We start from the raw sequence: 18,376 nt of genomic DNA, 5'->3' as shown, positions 1-18,376 counted from the left end.
CCTCGTCGTTGCGTCACGGCCGCGCTCAGCGGCTCTGCGCACGCTCGCGCGGCCGTTCCGCGGTCACGTGGCCAGCTGGCGACCAACCGCACGCGGCCTGCTCCTGGGCGCGCCCCCGCTCCGCCCCCGACGCCCCGTGTGGGGCGCTTGCGTGGTGGCGCTCAGGTTGGGAAGGGATGCGGAGCGGGGAGCGCGGGGTGACGCGTAGAAAGAAGAGGGGCTTCGCGGGAAATCGCGGCGGGCCTTCCGAGGGAAGAGCGTTTGCGTTTGGCGCCCCGTGTGGTTCGGAGGAATGAACGGGGAAGGCGCTCCTTGATGCCCGCAGGCTCGGGGAGCTCCTGGCTGCAGGCTGGGGCCCATCGGTAGACACTGAAATAGCTGGTTCTTGTAGGATTTCAGCAGTTGACTGCAGTCCGCACGGTGCACCCTAACGCACCGGAGGTGGCCGCCCTGAGACAGAATCGAGGGCAACTAACAGCAACCACCTAACGTGTATATGGGCAGTAGCCAGCAAGTACCTGAAACTAGCAAATACTCCATAAATCTCACGGTTTGGGTTATTACGCTTATTAACCCCCTCCCAAGCATCGCCAGGCCTTCTCTCATTCTTACTAGAATTGGCTGTCTCGGAGTGCCCACCTGCCTTTCTTTTCCATCCAAGCTAATGGCTTTTCATAGACCTACTCTCATTCCTCATTTCCCTTTTAGTTGAACACGCCCCACACTGGGCAGGCGTGAACCCCGAGTGCTGTAAGTACAGGACATGTCTATTTCGCACATGCCAGCCTCAGACTTTTGCCAATGAAGTTTGTTTGGTTTTACATTTGCACACCCTTAGCCTCTTACCCACTCCTTTCCCTTACGATGTCCCCCCACCCCCATCTCACCTTGTCACGCAGCCAAGGTACTGTATTAGTAGATTGTTAACACCTACTGTTTATAGGAGGAGACCTGGTGGTATAGTGGTTTACACAGGCGGAAGTTAGACGAGGCTTTCTGCTCTGGTAAAGTTACAGTCTCAGAAACTAACAGGGCAGTTCTACCCTGTAGACTCACTATGAGTCAAAATCGACTTGATGGCAGTGAGTTTGGGTTTTGCTCGCCTATAAAGGAACCTTGGTGTGTAGTGGTTGGGCTCCAATCTGCAAGGTCACTTTGTAACCACTCCTTGGGAGACAGACAGGCTTTCTAAGTCCATAGAGTAACACTCTAATGGGGGAAAAAAGAGCTGGTGCCAGGGGCTTGGGTGGAGAGCAAATGTTTTGAGAATGATGAAGGCAACAAATGTACAGATATGCCTGACACAATTGATGCATGTATGTATGGGTTGTGATGAGTTGTATGAGCCCCCAATAAAATAGTTTTTTTTTTAAAAGGAAACTCAAAACTCAGAAACTCAAGGGGCAGTTCTACCCTGTCCTATAGAGTTTCTAGGGGTTGACATCAACTAGACGGCAGTGAATTTTTGTTTTTGGTTTTTTTTATAGTAACTGAAAAGGTCTGAAATAGTAATCCATAGCCTTCAGTCACAGTGCAGACTTGAGAGTAGTTGGGGTAGGTGTTCACACAGCTACCGAAAACACCAGCTATGGCCCCATTATACCAGCTATGGCCCCAGGAATTCCTGGGGGTGTATTTGAGCACTTACATTTTGAGTCAGCATTGGGGAACTTCCCTACTTGTGAAATATCAAACGCCAGTATTTTATAACCTTCCAGGATTCCTGCTCCCCACCTCCTTATATTGTACCCCTCCAGCTCACCATTGTCTGTCTGCATCTTCCTGGCTTCACTTCTTTTCCTATCCAGTCCAGATTCTAGGGTTAATAACTTTCATCATCTACATTTTTAAATGCCTACCCTTACCCTTTACGATTACTGCCCTGGATTAGATCAGCCATCTCTCTTTTCGACTGTCTCATCCTAAACTCAACCACTGCCAGTGAGTTAATTCCGAATCATGGCAACCCTGCTGAGGAGAGCTGCCCCGGTGGGTTTCTAGGAGTTTAAATCTCTGCAAGAGTGGAAAGCCTCATCTCTCCCCCGCACATGGAGCTGCTGGTGGGTCCAAACTGCTGAATTTGCAATTAGAGTCCAACCTGAAATCCACTACACTGCCAGGATTTTTCCATCCTAAACCAGGATGAAGGAAAGCACTTTCCTACAAACACAAGTTTGTAGGGGTTCCCAAAGGTAGTTAGTTTTATTGTGCCTTCCTGGCCCATAAACACATGTGGGATTAATTGAAGGGCGGGGAGGTAAATGTCTTGACAGGCCTCGCCTTTAATGTCTCTTGCTCCTTGATCATCGGACCAGTGTGCAGCTGCCTTACTTGTTCTGTGCCTCAATTTGCAAGCTACACTACCTGTGGGACACCTAACCTGTGTACTGTGTCGCTGTAATTTGAGGTTCCTTCAAGACCTGCTTTGCCACGCAATTGAAATTTACATCTCTTGAGTTGGGGAGTGACTGTTGGTGACCTGGCTGACTGTTGGTGACCTGCCTTGCTGTTTGCTGCCTGTGCCGGGATAGCCAGAATTCTCTCTACAGAGGACTACCTGGTGGCCCTCAAAATTTGAAGGAGTGCCAGTGTCTCACAACTCTCTCACGAGAGTGAGATACACTGAGCCATTTGTACTGCTTTATAATTTAACTGTTCATTTCTTGTGTTATATATAAAATTATTAGAAATCTGATTTGGTCTCTCTAGAGAACCCTGTCTAACACAGACTCCATTGTAGATGATTCCATCCCTTGAGGCCTATGCATGGGGAATGTATTTTCCACACCCACCCTCCAGATCTGCAGACCCCAGACCCTACTCTCTTGCCATGGCCACTAGGGTGCCTCATGCCCTGTCTACATTCTATTGAATGGTGAGTAGATTTCTGTTCCAGGATGTGCCAAACAGATGTTCTCTTCTGGGAATCTGGGATTAAGATGGGGAGATGGTAGTTCTGACTGGTCGGCTTTCTTGAGAGATGGAAATCCACGATGCAGCCACTCCCCTACCTACTCTGAGAAATGGAGAAAGACTTGCAGAGAAGAGATGTAGCGTGGGGATGCAGCAGCCAGAGAGGGTGAGAGTGCTCCCTGGTTCCTAGCAGTTCCTGTCACAGGCTCTTCCTGAGACCCACCAACTTTAAGGTCTCTTTGGCATCCATTATCTAGAATAAATCGTTTAAATAGTGTCAACTTGTGTCTAGTACAGATATAACATAAATTCAAATCCCCAACCTCAGCTGGGCCCTCAATGTTCTGAAAAATCTTTCCACACGTCAGCTTCCTCCATCACCTTTCAAAGACCATGGTGTGTGTGTATGGGGTGGGGGCGGACTGCCTCTTCAAACATTTGAGGTTTTCCTTTAAATTCAAGGTCTGGTCATCCACTGTGATCGGTAGTTTAATCCCTTTGGTCTCTAGGAGTTGTGTTCCTTCATTTATCTCCCTCCCGAATATACCTTCAACTTCTTTTTCTTCTCTGTTCTTCAATCTCAGCATAAAAACTTGACCAACGAACCCAACCTTTATTAAAAAAAACCCAGAACTCAGTTTTAATCCCATGTTCTACTGACTACTGTACTTTTTCCCCCTTGCCTTCAAACCAAGCTTCAAGGAGTACTCTGCACTCTCCATCCTTCCGTTTATTCCTTAATCCAATGCCATCTGACTTTCCCCCAAATTCCTACTGAAAATAGTTTCTCCAAAGTCACAAATGATTGCAAACTGCCATATCCACTGGGCATATTCAGACTTAGTTTATTTGACTGTTAAAAACCTCTTTGTAGTCTCGGTGCCGCCAGGCTCCTTTGCACTAATGTACAAAGGTATAGAATAACGCAATGGGGGATAGATTTACAAACCAGAACACGTTGATTTTGTTTTAGCTCAATTGTAGTCCATTTTCAAGTTGAAAGGAACCTCTGAGGTGATCCCCTTGGTCACCCTGTACCTGTAGTTCTTTCCTCTGTTGGCTCCTATGGGTCATACTCTCCCAGCTTCTTCCTGTACCTCACAAGGCTCCTTCAGCACATCCTCAATCGATTCCTTTCCCTTCATTGACCATATAACATAAGCCAGTTCTACCAATGCACAACCCCTTTCTCCCCTCACCACTCTTCCCGCTGACCTCAACACTCACCTGGAGCAGACCTCGACAATTTTAGACTGAACAGACCCTCAGTTCAGTTCCTAGGTGATGCAGATTGGAGGCAAGCAGAGCCTGTCTCCCATAAAAGATGCTGAAACGGTCAGTCCTTTGTGTTCCCTGTTATCTGGCAGCTAGGATAATCGGATGATGTGGACCTGACCAAGTGTCCCCTAGAAAGGGGACAGTAGAGAACTCATCCTGATGGCAGTGGCCACAGTGAAGTCGGCTTTATCAGCCTGCAGGAAGGCAAGCTTTCCTCTCCTTTGGCAGAAGAGGACTCATACACAGCTTTATTGAGAGTGGCCTTTCTGCCAGTGGCCAGCAATCCACGACAGCCACAAGTCAGGTAATCATTGTAACGGTCAAATTCTCTTCCCCAAGGTAATGGGAGTGAGGACAAGTGTATGGAGATGGAAAACCCAGCAGGAGATATTGGGTTTTCCCAGGGAAATAAGGAATCCCAATTCTCCAAGCCACTCCAGAATACTTTGCGTCACTCCCCTTAGAAAATACTCATTTGTCTTGGAATTCAGACAGTGTTGGGAATCTTGGCTGTGAATCCTAAGGGAGATACTATGATATCATGTCTCTTCCTGGGTTCACTAGATCATAACTCCTTTCTTGCACTCTTGGTTGGTACCTTATCGACCACAAGGAGCCCCTGTACTTCCCCACTATGGTAGAAATGCCACCTGACAGGTTACAGTCTCTCACTTCCCAAGCACCTAGGGCTAGATAATACAATTTGGAAGTGCAGGGAACTTAGCTTTCTGTGGGGGTGAACCTCAGTCAACGGGAAATCAAAAGTGAGAGGGAACGAGTGGATGAATTCTCTTTTGCTCTCCACTTGATGAACTTTTCCAAGGTGTGACTTCCCCTAGTGAACACCAACTGATCAGGAAACAAGTCTGTTAAGTGCCCTGACCTTTCCTCATGGCTCACTGGGAAGCATTGGACAACACAGTAATACACGGCTTTCCATGGCCTTGCATCTTTCTATGGCTCATGTTTCATCTTTTCTCCTCATCTCCCCAGTGTTGTGATGGCACATTAATGCCTGCTCCATGGTTGGCTTTTTAGAGGAATTGGACTATGCCCTCATGCCAACATTAGCTCCCAAGAGTAGGATAGGCGGAACATGCTGAGGTAGAACTGATGGTTCCTAATCCAAACGCAGGAACTCCAGGCCACACTGCTGTCTTCTTCTTGGTGGCCTGGTGCCAACATCGCTGTGTCAGCCAGTGCTGACCTACTCTTGAGGGAAGCTGGAGCTCATTTCTCAGGCACTTTCTTGGGCCCCTGTACTTCCTCTGGAGCACCCGAGTCTTCCCTTGGGAAAAGTCCGACCTGTGCCCTCAGCCTACATCTGCCTTCAGGGTCTTTGTGTGTGTGTGGGTCTGACACAGCTACAGGGCAAGAGGCTAGATGGGTAACATTGAAAGTACATTCTGTCAATGACCAGTTGACGGTTCTGGTCAGTTCAGAACAACTAGAGAGCGGGGCAGGTGAGGGTCACGATATTTAACCATCACGATATTTTTCCCTGAGTTGGTGTTTGACACCGACTTGTTTACCTCTTGCCAGACCACACAGCCCATTGGCTAGAACGGCAGCTGCCTGGGCTCTGAGCCCCAGGGGCAGCCTTGGAGTTCCTGTTTGGTTGGCTGTGTCACCAGGGAGGCAGTTGCAGTCAGTACAGGGTATGGCCAAAACTTACAACCAAAGCTGGAACGGACCCAGTGAGGTCCTGTGACCCCCATAACCTCAGAGTCTTCCCTTGGAGACATGGCCAGCCTGCTCCACTGAGGCAGGTGCAAACCTCCAGGTTTGGTCATGGCCCACAGTACAGCCAGAGCTGCTTCTAAAGTCAGGGGTCATTAGTCCCACCTCAAATCAAACGTCCTTCTCCTTGTACCCATGTTGTATGTATGTGTGTATATATATATAATATATATATATGTGTGTGTGTGTGTGTGTGTGTATATAAATTCCAGGGGCCCTACTAAAAGCTAAAGGCTCTGCCCAAGATCCCCAGGTTACACAGGTTCTCAGAAAGCCCTCAAGTTCAATGTGCATTGGCAGACAGACTGCCCCCAGGAGTCTTTTGTTGATGTGACTTCCATGCAATAGCAATAATGGGTTGGGGTGGGGAGAAGAGGCCACGCTGCAGCTCAATGTCCAGAATGAGAGCTTGCATGGTTGCCTCATTTTGGTCCGAGGTAACTCCTAGGGGCTGAGGCCTAGGATCCGGTATTGTTTAGGAATTTGACAATCTGGTCATGGCCAAAGGCAGCGGCAGACAAGTCAGTCTAATGTCATGAACGTGATCTCTCCTTAAGGGCAATGGACAAATTAAATTTGACTGACCACCAGCTGCAGGCCGTGATGGAAGCTGTGAAACTGAGGACAAGGGGAATGGGCAGAGTGTGGCCTGCTGTTAAGAGACAGAAACCACACGGCCAGATCTAGATTCCAGGCCTAGAACTCAGCACCATTTCTGGACACTAGCCCACAGAGGGCCCGGGAGCCAAATTAATCAGTGTGGGCGGGATTCATTGCCAGAGAATCCTCACACCTGGCAAACAGGGGTGTGGCAATGTGTAATGTCTAAAGCCATCTGTAGGCTCCAAAAACACATCCAAAGTGCATTGAAATGCTTCAGTTTCAAAAGGGGCATCCTCCACGGCAGCGGTTCTCAACCTGTGGGTCGTGACCCCTTTGGGGGCGTCGAAGGACCCTTTCACAGGGGTCACTCGATTCATAACAATAGCAAAATTAAAGATATGAAATAGCAATGAAAATAATTGTATGGCTGGGGGGTCACCACAGCATGAGGAATTGTATTAACGGGTTGCGGCATTAGGAAGGTTGAGAACCACTGCTCTAAGGGATATTTATAAAGGATAATAAATGAAAGAGCTATTTCCTAGTAGACAGTGCCAAGAGCAATCAAATTTGTTGACCGAGAAACTGGTTCTACTGTCCAGAAAACTATATGCTATAGATAAGCTACTCCCCTTTTCTCTTACCCCCTTTCCAAGTGGGAGTTATTGTTATCATAATTTACCTCCACTAGTTCATGTGGGTGATGCAGGGGTAGCTAAAGCTCACTTTTAGCTCTGGATTGCAAGATCAGCAGCAATAGCCGGAATTGATCAAGAAGATGCACATCACCCAGGAACCCTGGACTGGGATCTCAATGCAACAACGATATGATTCTGCTTTGTGTCTGGGAAGTGAGGATGTTTTTGGTTTGGCCTAGGATCATTGCACTGTCAGGCAGGAACAGATTTAAAATTGCAGTGTGCAAGAAGAATGTGGGTGAATGCCGGGAAATAAAGGGGTGGCGTGTCGTGTTGTGTCGTGGGCATGTATTGTTCATCTGCTCATTATCCCTTCCTTTGGTGATCCAGTTCCTCCCTCCACACCCCAATGCAATTCTAGTAAAGTTGTCAATATAGTGGCCTACGCTTCTACCCTAGGTGTGAGCACATGTCCATCAAAGCTGGGCCATCAAAGTCCACTCTGGGGCTTTAGAGCTAGAACTCGTAAAACCCGGATGCAGAAGGAAGCAGAGGCAAGAAGTGAAGACATCGTCATTTGAACCACCAGATTCAGCAATGCTTGAAGGCAGACACAGCCCTTGATTTGCCCGTTATGTATGCCAACTTACTTCCAATTGGCTTAAGCACAGTTGATTTGGTTTTTTAACACTTGTAACTGAAAAAGCCCAGACTAGTACATGCACACACAGAGACACAACACATTTTGCTCAAAATCATTAGACCTTATATAAATCTGTCTTGGTCCACAAACTTTTTCTCTTAAGGATCAGGTTGTAAATATTTTAATCTTTGTAAGCCACATGTGGTCTCTGTCTTGTATTTTGTTTTACTTTTTATAACCATTTAAAAAATAAAAGAACATTTTTAAAGTGCAGGCCACACAAAACTTTGGCCCTTGGACCATCGTTTGCTGACCGCCAATCTAGACCCTGCTGACCTCTGTAGTTTTGGCGTGAGGTCTCTAGTCATGAAGCAAAATAATCCTTTTAGTTTAAATGTTTTGACAAAGTTTAGTTGTGAATTAATAGTCAGACTAGAGTTAGAAATGGAAAGAGGGTCTTGTCATGTGTCCATTACGTGCCAAATCAATAGGCACTAAATAAATAATAATCAGGATTCTTTCTTGGTAAAAGACTTGATAAAAATAATGATTCATAATGATGAGCCACCCAAACAGACTCGTCTACGTGACCTAGTATCCAGGAAGATTCTTCTTCTCCTCAGTCTCCATTGAGAAACCCTACCTGAACCTTTCCCAACCAAGTCTGTTAGGGACTCATTTTTAACCATGTCATTTCTTTTTCTCCCTAACTGAGCACTTGGACCAGGCTGGTGACCCTGCACCCAGCATGCCTAGCACCTTGTCCTAGATGGCAATGTATGTCTCCATGTGTACTTAATGGGGCTTAAGGAAGTTCGTGGAGAAATCGAACCCCAGGATCATGGAAGTTCTCCATGAACTTTTTGAACCCCCTTCAAATATCTGTTTGCATGTGTGGGTGGTTTGTATCCTTGTGTCCATCCAGAGTGGTCAGCCAATGTGTCAGCACTGATTGAATAGAGAGATGTTCTTGGCATGGGTTTCTGTTTAAAATTATTTGTGGATGGACGGGGCATCCGTCATACCTAGTAGTTATTACCATATCTACTTCTCATTCCCCGCCCCTCAAAACAGAAAGAGTCAAAGACAGAGGAACAGGTGGGAGTGAATTTTCTTAGAAACGGTTATGAAGGGGGAACCCTCCAACTGCCCCCAGAGCCGTCTCTGCCATTTGATATCGGATGTGAGGCTTTCGGCCTCTCAGCAGCATCTGGGGACTGGCGTGGCCACCACCCAGCTGAGGCCCCCATCCAGGGTGGTTCATCTCTAGTGGGTGGAGAAGGTATCCTCCTTGGAAAAACATGTGCAAGGTCCCCAAAGCCCAGGAAAGGCTGACCAAGGCAAGGTGAGTGATGGCGTTCTAAGTTGACTCTTTGCCCATCTCACAGAAGCAGGCAGGAAGCACCACCATTGATCAGCTTTATATGGCACCCACTGTACACAACAGACAGACACAGAGACAGACAGAGCACACACCACTGCTAAGCGGAACACTGCTCACCATCTAGAAGCACCTTGGATAAGCAAATGTGAGACACTCTTGCATAGGAAAGATGTACTTTTTAAAGGAATGAAGAAGTATTTTGGCAAAACATCTACTTCCCTCCCAGGTCCTGGGTCAAGAGGGACCTCTAATTCTGAAGCTTCTACATATTGAAAAGTATCCCCATCTCCAGGGCAGTATATACAATAGCAAACCTCCCAAGTCTGTTGTCACAGTCTTCTACATTGGTCCCGACTCTACTTCACACATGGGCAAACTTAGAGACAGAAGGTGGCTTAGAGCAAGTGGACACATGGGGCTGGCTCAAGGTGAGGGGAAACAGGAGGTGTCTCGGCTCAGCCAAAGGCAGGGTCTCTGTCTATCTGAACTGGGGAGGCGGACACTGGGGTAGCCAGAATACCCTCTGTCTTTCTACCTGGGGAAGCAGTGATTCCACATTGGGAAAGGCTATCAAAAAGGAAAGGCAGGTTCCCATCTCTGCTAGCTAAGGGGGCCTCTCAGGGTGATAGTGGGCTGGGCTTGGCCAGAGCGTCCCCCCACCCCCACCCCGCGATGCCCGGCCTCCTTAGTGAAGCTGTCTGAGTTTGGGAATTGTGGGTTTGTGGGTTCACTGCTTCCTTGGCACTCTGATGACCTGCGTATGCATCTAGATCTCAAATCCTTCATTTTTTTTCCCTCTCAGGGCAGGTGGGGAGGAATCTCCAGAGGGAATGAGACACAGAAGCATCTTTCCACAGCCTCCAGCAGTCTGGGCTGGGGCTTCCAAAGGTCTCTTTCACCCTGTCTCCTAGGGGTATTTAAAGGCAGCTTTTATGAGACGCTACACTGTCACTTGTGTTTCTCTCTCTTTTCTCTTAATTTTTATATAGCTATATATATATATATATATATATTTTAAAAAAGCAATAGTCCTTTGGTCCCTAAACACTAAGGAATGATATGATTTTGAAAGAAGGAAATCACGGCTTCTTGTGTGGAGAAGCCACACGTGGCACCCCCAAGGCCCACTGCTGGTTCCAGGGGACCTTCAATCACCAGGCAGCCCCAGTTGCCCTGCCAGCTGGAGCTCTCTGCCCCAGGCACGGAACAACCCACTGGTAGGAAACAATCTCTAAAGGGGCCTGAGCCCCACGCCCCAGCCTTGGGTCGGACCCAACGCCATCCGTAGGCAGCTGCTGCTTCAGGAAGGGCCGCTCAAGTATTTCTGTGCTTTCCGCTCCTTTCTTCTTGCTCTTCATTGTCTGTGGTGGAGCATTCATTGAGGAGAGAAGAGGGAGGGGGCAGAAAAGGCAAGCATTACCTGGAGAACAAAACAGGGACAGCTTGTCTACTCAGCGACATCTCAAGTGAGGGGCCGGGGGCCTCTCTTCTGGAGGAACAGAACCGCAGCAAACCCCCAGATTCCGGGCAGATGACCCCAGCCTGTAGATAAGCCCCGTCTACCCTGCTGCAAAGGCCCCCCTGAGGTAAGTCCAATGGAGGCAGGGCTGTGTGGGCCTTCTGGGATAGCTGAGGTAGCATTCTATGGACCCAGCCCCTCATCATCCACCTCACTGTGACAGTGCCGTCAGAGTGAGCCATCCTGGGGCTTTCCGAGTAAAGTCTCGTCTCTCTCCCGCCTGGCTCTGCGAATCCTGCTTCTCAAGCATTACCTCGCCGCTCTCCCCACCTCTCCATGTTCAGTATCAGTATCCCCATACTTAACATCATTTCCCTACACTCCACAATGGCTTCTTAGTATCTTCAGGATAAAATCCAACCTCTTTGGCTATTAAGACAATCCTTTCCAAGCTGGCCCAAACTTAACTTTTCTAGCCTCAATCTCTAACCCTGTGGCCCGCACGTGCCCCCACCCCCACCCCCCAGGTTCTCTATACCCATGGCCCCCTGTGGCTATCTCTAGCGAAGAGCTGGTTGGATCTTACAGATCATGGGGCAGAGGGGGGCGGGTAGGCAGAGATGTTGGCTAATTGAAGGAAAGGCACAGAGACTCCTGAGAGTTTCTTCCAGCTCTGGGCTCATCTTTCTACCTGGCAATTTTTCAGAGGTGCCCTCAACTTACCCCCAAAATACCAAAGCTCGAAGGGAGGGCCTCATTGTCCAGGTCCCATGTTCCTGGAGTTTGTCAGGCTCACCTTTCTGTGGCTGGTCTGTGAGGGCAGATCAGTAAGGCCGGTTGGCATCCTTGGGCCTCTTTAGCTGGACCTTGAGTCTCTTCATGCCAATCTGAAAGCCATTCATGGCCTGAATAGCAGTCTGGGCACTGGTTGGATTGTCAAAACTAACAAACCCTGTGGGTTGTAGGCAGAGAGGTTGGCTGGAGACTGCCTGACAGGACCTCCTTTCTGACCTGCTCTCTCTCAGCCCCTACAGGTCCTTCCCATTAAACACATACCCCCCCCCCCACACACACCCCACACACATACCCCTTGCTGGGTCTTTTCCTGGCATGAGTTGACTCTTGACCTCTATAACCTTCATTCTGGTCAAAAAGCTTCCCTGGAGTTGGAGAGGCTCTCTAGCCCTAGAGCCAGGACCCTCCTGCCCTTTATCTGATCTGGCCAAGCATCCCCTAGACCAGGGGTCCTCAAACTATGGCCCTCGGGCCACATGCGGCCCTCTGAGGACATTTATCCGACCCGCCAGGTTTTTTTGCCTTCGCTGCCTGTCCTGCTTACCAGGCAATTCATCCAGTGTGCATAGGAATTTGTTCATAGTTTTTTTTGTTAAACTATAGTCTGGCCCTCCAACAGTCTGAGGGACAGTGAACTGGCCCCCTGTTTAAAAGTTTCCCAGGCAGATCTGAAACAGCTTTGTCTGGTCTACGTTTGAGTCAAACATTCCGTTTGGAGAAATCATAGCTCCCTGGAGCAGAGAGCGGAGGGTCTGCAGAAGATCCCAGAGTGATCAAGAGAGTGGGGATGGAACCCAGCTCACCAAAACATTTGCTCTGGTTGGTGGCTCGATCCACAAAGACTTTGGCAGAGACCACGGCTCCAAAGGGCAGGAAGGTCTGGATGAGCTCCGCATCACCAAACTCCTGAGGCAGGTGATAGATGAAGAGGTTACAGCCTTCGGGGCCTGCAGGGACAGTAGCAGGCTGGTTCAGGGCAGGGACCCTGAGTCCAGCCCCACCAGGCACTGATCTCCAGCCCCCTGTCCCTCACCTTCTCTCTGCTGCTGGGGCAGGGCTGAAGGCTGCGAGGGGAAAGCTGTGCTCACTGGGGCATAGGCCGACGGGTAGGCTGCTGGAGACAGAGGTGGGAGTGGGCAGTGACCCCGGTGAGCCAGCTCCTCTTCAGGGCCCCATCTGCCTGGCGGCCTTTGACCAATTCAACCCAGCCCACTGTAACCCTTACCCACAGAGAAGACGTTCTGGGCCCAGGGGGAGGGCATGGGGGGGTTGACTCCTTCCTCGGAACAGAGCCTAACCCCCTATAAATCTCCCTATTCCTTTCTGGGGCCCTTCAAACCCCCCAGACCGTGTAGCGTCAAGTGAAACCTGCGTAGTGGTGCGTCCCAGCATAGGCCTGCTGCAGGGGCTCGGCCACGGGGCTCTGGGCTGGGGAGAGAGGGGCCCTGGGTGAAGGCAGGAGGCAGAGGGAGGCAGGGAGAGGCAGCATGGGGTGGGGGAATACCTTCCCCAGGGTCCTGCCCCCACCCCCCACCCCCGCTCCCCACCCCATTTCGGGGAGATTTGGGTGGAGCGGGGGCCCACCTGGGTAAGGGGAGAGCCCGTTATTGTAGAGCGTGTCGGAGCCCGGCTGCCCGTTGGTCTGGGGGGTAAGGGGGCCGAATCCATTGACGCCGATGGGCGCCGGAAGGCCCGGAAGGGTGCCAGGGCCGCCACCGGGCGGGGAGTTGGCTGCTGGTGGCGGAGGCCCGAGAGTCAGGTGGCTGCTCCACCCGCCCGGCCCCCTCCTGGCCACAGCCTCGGCCCCCGGGGCGCCCTACCTGCGGCAGGCAACAGCGGGGCCGCCACCAGGCTGAAGGCCGCCACGTGCTGCATCTGGGCCGCCACTGCGGCCACCGGGCCGAGGCCGGGGCCCTGCGCCGCCGCCAGCAGGGCCGCCTGGTGCTGCAGGATCTTTGGGAGAGAGGACGGGCGCGGGTGGTGGAGCGCCAGGAGGCGGCAGCTCCCCGTCTCCCAGGGTGGCCCCCACCCCCACCCCGCCCCCCCGGGACCGGGCACCTACCGCCGTGGTGTAGGCGCCGCAGGCCCCGAGCGGCAGCGGCGCCGCGTGGAAGGCGCCCAGCTGGCCGGCCATCTGCTGCATCCGCCGCAGCGCGCGCTCGCGGTCCGTGTCCGCCAGCTTGACCACGAGGCTGGACGAGGCGCCCTGGGCAGGGCAAGGGAGGCCGCGGTGACCCGTCCCGACCCTGGCCTCTTTCTCTGGGAGGAGGAGGGGGAGCCTGCCCCCGCCCCACTGGCCTCACCCTCGGGCCCCCAGCTGCCCACCCTCACCGCCATGGTCCGGCTGCCGTGCAGGCCCTGGATGGCCGCCTGCGCTTCCCCTTGGCTCCCGAACTTCACAAAGGCACAGCCTAGGGCAGAACAGAGGGATCCGGTGGCTCAGGCCACGGGGCCCCCAGGAATCAAGGGGCCCACAGTGCCACAGGGTCACCTGGAAGTCCCAGGGTCGGGGCAGGTCACCTTTACTGGTACCATCCGGGCTCCGCAGAACGGTACACTCCTCGATGTGGCCAAAGGGCTGGAACAGGCGGCGGACGTCCTGCTCGCCCTGCTGCTTGCCCAGCATGCCCACGAACAGCTTTCGGTCCTCTGGGGACAAGGCCCGGAGTGACCTGGGGGCTCCAGTCCTCTTGGACTCCCCAGAGTCACCTGAGGAACTTAGGCAGGTAGCTCCCCACAGTCTGGCTCTGTGAAGAGATGGCAGGGAAGGAAAGGGCCGGGTGCTCTGGGGCAGATGGAATGACCTACAGACAGCTGAAGGACAGGACGCAGCCCAGATATTCCATCAGGAAGGGCTGAGTCCACCAAAAACACAGCAAGGGCCCGCTGCTCTTGTCGGGAGGGATCCTGTCTAGAGCCTTCGGTTGGAAAAGACACAGTATGAATTCTTGGATGTTTGAGCTTTCTGTGCTTAGGGTTTGGGAAACACTCTCCGATTCCTACTGTATTGAAGAGAGATGCTCAGAGAAGGCCCCTGTATTCAGACTAGGTCCAGAGAAGAGGCGCCGTGTGTGTGTAGTGGGAAGGGGAGGTGACCATTAGGGGCCTCTAGAATTAATCCCCCTTTCTGCTCAAATTAAGGAGGGTTGGCATTTGAAAAACAGCACCCAAACAAACAAAACCAAACTCACTGCCATCGAGTTGATTCCGAGTCATAGTGACTCTGTAGGACAAGGTAGAACTGTCCTATGTGTTTCTAGACTGGAATTCTTGCTGGGGAATGAAGTCCTCTTGTTCCACTGCCTCAAGCCCAGACACTGAACACTGGAATCATGAATTTCCACCCATAGCACCAAAGGCAACCTGGACATTCCTCCCTAAGGCCCAAAGAAGGCAGAAACCTCTGTTCCTGAGCCTCCCACATGAACATTTCCCCCAGCACACCTGACCCCTTTCCTTAACTCCCATCTCCAGCACCTCATTCCCTCACTCGGTCTCCAGGTGCCTCAGAGTCCTGGTACCTCCTCCTGACTTTACCCATTCTCACTCCATGGTCCCTCCCAAGAGGTCACACTGTGGAAGAACTAGCTCTGCCTACAGATCTGGATGGACACTTGAGAGCAAGTCTGGTCCCTCCCCATGCCCCCATGTCCCAGGGGAGCGATAGATATGCTAGGTAAAAGGGGACGGTGATGCCTGGGGGAACAAGGAGAGTTGCGGTGTGTATGGGTGGGGGTGGGGGAGTGTCAGAAACCAGGTTTAGTGTTCCATCTACCTACACCAGAACTCAGGAGTATAATTCAAGAACTCGGGGCAGAGGGCCCAACCCTCAGGGCATGCTGCTAAACCTAATCTCTGAGGTGAGTCTCTGAATTTGGGATGGGGATGCACATTGGGTGACAAGAGATGGGTGCCAATCTGGCTAAGGCTTCTCTTTCACATCTAAGAAAGCACATTGCCAACTCCTTTAGGCCTTGATAGGCTTGGTGAGGCAGTGCGGGGATCCTTGGCTGGTAAGGGTAAGGGTAATAAGTCTAAAGACTAGGGGACAGGGAAACGGAAGAGCATACAGGTACAACATAGTAGTGGAGAGAATCTCCAACCAGGCTGTGTGTGTGTCCACATTTCACCTAGAGGGTGTGGAGGACAGCCTAGACTGCTCTGGGCATCCTGAAGTATCTTTGCCTGTCTGACTGCCGGCCCGCCCGCTACAGTTAGTAGGGAGCAGGCCTGAGGGATCCTCCAATCGAAGCCAGAAAGGAAATGGAGAAGATGCCCGGTCCGCTCTCAATATCACCCTTCCCCACGAGGGGACACCAAGGAAAGCCCCTTGAAAGCCACTGACCTAGAAGATGGAAAGGGAATAGAGTCTCAGATGGTGGAAGAAATATGACATCATTTCATTTAAGAGCCTGAGAGGACAAGAAGAGTCTTTCACGAACCTCTTGCTAAGTCTGATGTTGGTGACGTTGCCTTGACACAGAAAGAAGGATCTCTGTCATGGCCAAGGAATCAAACCCCAGACGACCGTGCATTTTTCTCAGCTGTGTAAATCCGCATGTCTTCAGAGAGGCCTGGGAGAGGCTAGAGGACATTCTAGGGCCTCCAGAGTCTTGATGCTACTAAGAGGCTTCGTGGTGCCCTAATTTATGGTGCAGCTCTGTCACCAGGTAGGGTTTGAACAAGGAAGGCAACACCTCGAGTAAGAGCGCGGACCAGCATCCAGGTGGAAGGAGAGATGTCACAAGCTGAGATGGAATCCCCAGTATGGGAAAGAGGCTTGTTGGAGAGTGGTAATCTAATCCTTCATCTGTTCTACCTCTTGTGACTCTCTCTTATCTGCTGATGGTGATCAGCTGGAGCCTGTGTCACAATCCATGAACCACTCTGATTGTCCCTTTCCAGTGAGGGGTTTCCAACTGGACTAAGGATTTCCCTTTTCATGCCAGGGCACTGAGCCTGTGGGGTCTGGACCACAGGGGGCACAGAATTTGACATGGGAATGAGTCTCTACTGTGGAACAGGTTCCTTGCTGCCTGTTTCACAAGCACCCACGTGTTCTCTTTGCACTTGACAGATATTTCATGGCCTTTGACAGGAGGGTGTGCTATCTCACCAGGATCATGGGCCTCTAGTGACTTAAAAAAGGCAGAGTGGGTTTCTTATGAAACCTGGTGTTATCAACTGAATTGTGCCCCCTCTCTACCACCAGCAACCAGAGAAGGTATATGGAAGTTCTAACCCCTGTGCCAGTGAAGGGAACCCTGTTTGGAAAAAAGATCTTCAAAGATGTCATCATGCAGGTTAGCATGAGATCATGCTACTGTAGGTTTGGTCAATGCTACGTGACTGGTGTTCTTAGAGAAGATACACAAAAGGGGAATCTCATGTGGCCCAGTTGCTGCCAACCAAGGATGAGCTAGAACAATCCAGAGCTAGGAGATAGGAAAGGAACAGACTTGTCCTCAAAATCTCATCATGAATCAACACAGCCAACATTCTGATCTTGGACTTCCAGCCTCCAGAACAGAGACAACAAAGATCTGTTCTTTCAACTCCCTCACTGTGTAGGGTTTTGTGAAGGCAGAATTAGGAAAGAACACACCTGGTCAAGGACTAGTGCAGATTGGACCTTGGAGTTGGCTTTGTGAAATGCCACCGAGTCAGGGGTGACTCATGGCAACCCTGTGAGCCACAGAACTTGTTCTCCACCTGTTCCTGTGCCATCCATCGTCCCATGCTTTGCTGTGCCCATGGTGACAGCCATGGTGTTAATCCATCCTTTTGAGGGGCTCCTTCCTTTTTCGGTAAACTTCAATTGAAGCAGGCATTATGTTCTTCTCAAAGGACACGTTATCACTCCTGATAACATGTCCAAAGTATGTGCGATGAAGTCTCACTATCCTTGCTTCTGAGGAGCATTGTAACTACACTTCTTCCAGGAGATATGTGATTATCCTTCTGGCAGCCCATGCCATATTTAATATTGTTCACCAACACCGTAACTCAAAGGCACCCATTCTTTTTTGGTCTTCCTTATTCATTGTAAAGACCATGGCTTGGGCCAGTTGCACCTCAGTCCTCCAGTCAACATCTTTGCTTTTTAACACTTTACAGAGATCTATTGCCATAGATTTGCCCAATGCAATCCATCGTTTGATTTCTTGATTGCTGCTTCCATGGGTGATGATTGTGAATCTTTAACAACTTCGATATGTTATCCATGTATCATGGGGCTGCGGATTGGTCCAGTTGTGAAGACTTTTGTGTTCTGTCCATTGATGGAGGATCCACATCGAAGGCCGTGGTCTTTGATTTTCATCAGTAAGTGCTTAGCTTTCAGCAAGCAGGGTTGTGTTTCTGCACATTACAGGTTGTTAATAAATCATCCTCTGATCTTAATGCCACATCCTTCTTCTTATATTCCAACTTTCCTGCTTAGCATTATCGGCTCAGCATTAAAAAAATCAATGAGTATGCTTAAAAAAACACAAACCCTGACCCTGGCGCAAATTTTAAACTATGCAGTATTTTCTTGTTCTGTTCAAATGACTGCCTCTTAATTGATGCACAGATTCTTCTTGAGTACAATGAAATGTTATGGGATTCTAATTCTCCAAAATGCTAATGAGAATTTGTTGTGATCCACACAGTCGAATGCCTTTGCATAGACAGTAAAACACAAGTAAACATCTTTCTGGCATTCTCTGCTTTCAGGCAAGATCCCTCCTCCCTGGGTCCCTTGGCCCCTGATAGTCCTTGTTCCTTGTCTTCTGTCATTTCCTCACTCATGTCGTGCTGCAACCATTTCTGAATTCTTTCCAGCCATATTTTACTTGCATAAATACTATTGTTCTATAACTGGTCCATTCTTTCTATCACCTTGCTTTGGGGTGGACATGACTGTGGATCTCTTCCAAGCA

The 18,376-nt window shown here is 50.4% G+C and overlaps 1 protein-coding gene across 7 annotated transcripts in view; it reads right to left on the bottom strand.

Annotated features, from left to right (window-relative positions):
• Positions 1–11,482: 11,482 nt before the first annotated feature.
• The window catches only part of CELF6 (CUGBP Elav-like family member 6), a 28,229-nt gene continuing 21,335 nt past the window's right edge, over positions 11,483–18,376 (bottom strand). The window contains exons 4-12 of one of the 7 annotated variants that reach the window (XM_075536126.1): positions 13,974–14,102; positions 13,785–13,864; positions 13,516–13,659; positions 13,274–13,406; positions 13,038–13,187; positions 12,822–12,881; positions 12,487–12,567; positions 12,257–12,400; positions 11,483–11,610 (exon numbers count right to left, since the gene is read on the bottom strand). In XM_075536126.1, the coding sequence (XP_075392241.1) occupies positions 11,483–11,610; positions 12,257–12,400; positions 12,487–12,567; positions 12,822–12,881; positions 13,038–13,187; positions 13,274–13,406; positions 13,516–13,659; positions 13,785–13,864; positions 13,974–14,102 (1,049 nt within the window). Of the gene's footprint in view, positions 11,612–12,256; positions 12,401–12,486; positions 12,573–12,820; positions 12,882–13,037; positions 13,188–13,273; positions 13,407–13,515; positions 13,660–13,784; positions 13,865–13,973; positions 14,103–18,376 lie in introns of all 7 variants that reach the window. The other 6 variants (XM_075536128.1, XM_075536131.1, XM_075536130.1 and 3 more) reach the window with 6 other exon arrangements.

This window comes from Tenrec ecaudatus, chromosome 17 (assembly GCF_050624435.1).
Source record: "Tenrec ecaudatus isolate mTenEca1 chromosome 17, mTenEca1.hap1, whole genome shotgun sequence".
Taxonomy (NCBI): Eukaryota; Metazoa; Chordata; class Mammalia; order Afrosoricida; family Tenrecidae; genus Tenrec; species Tenrec ecaudatus.
Note: the sequence above shows the minus strand (reverse complement) of the source record. Positions and strands in the feature narration are given on the sequence as shown.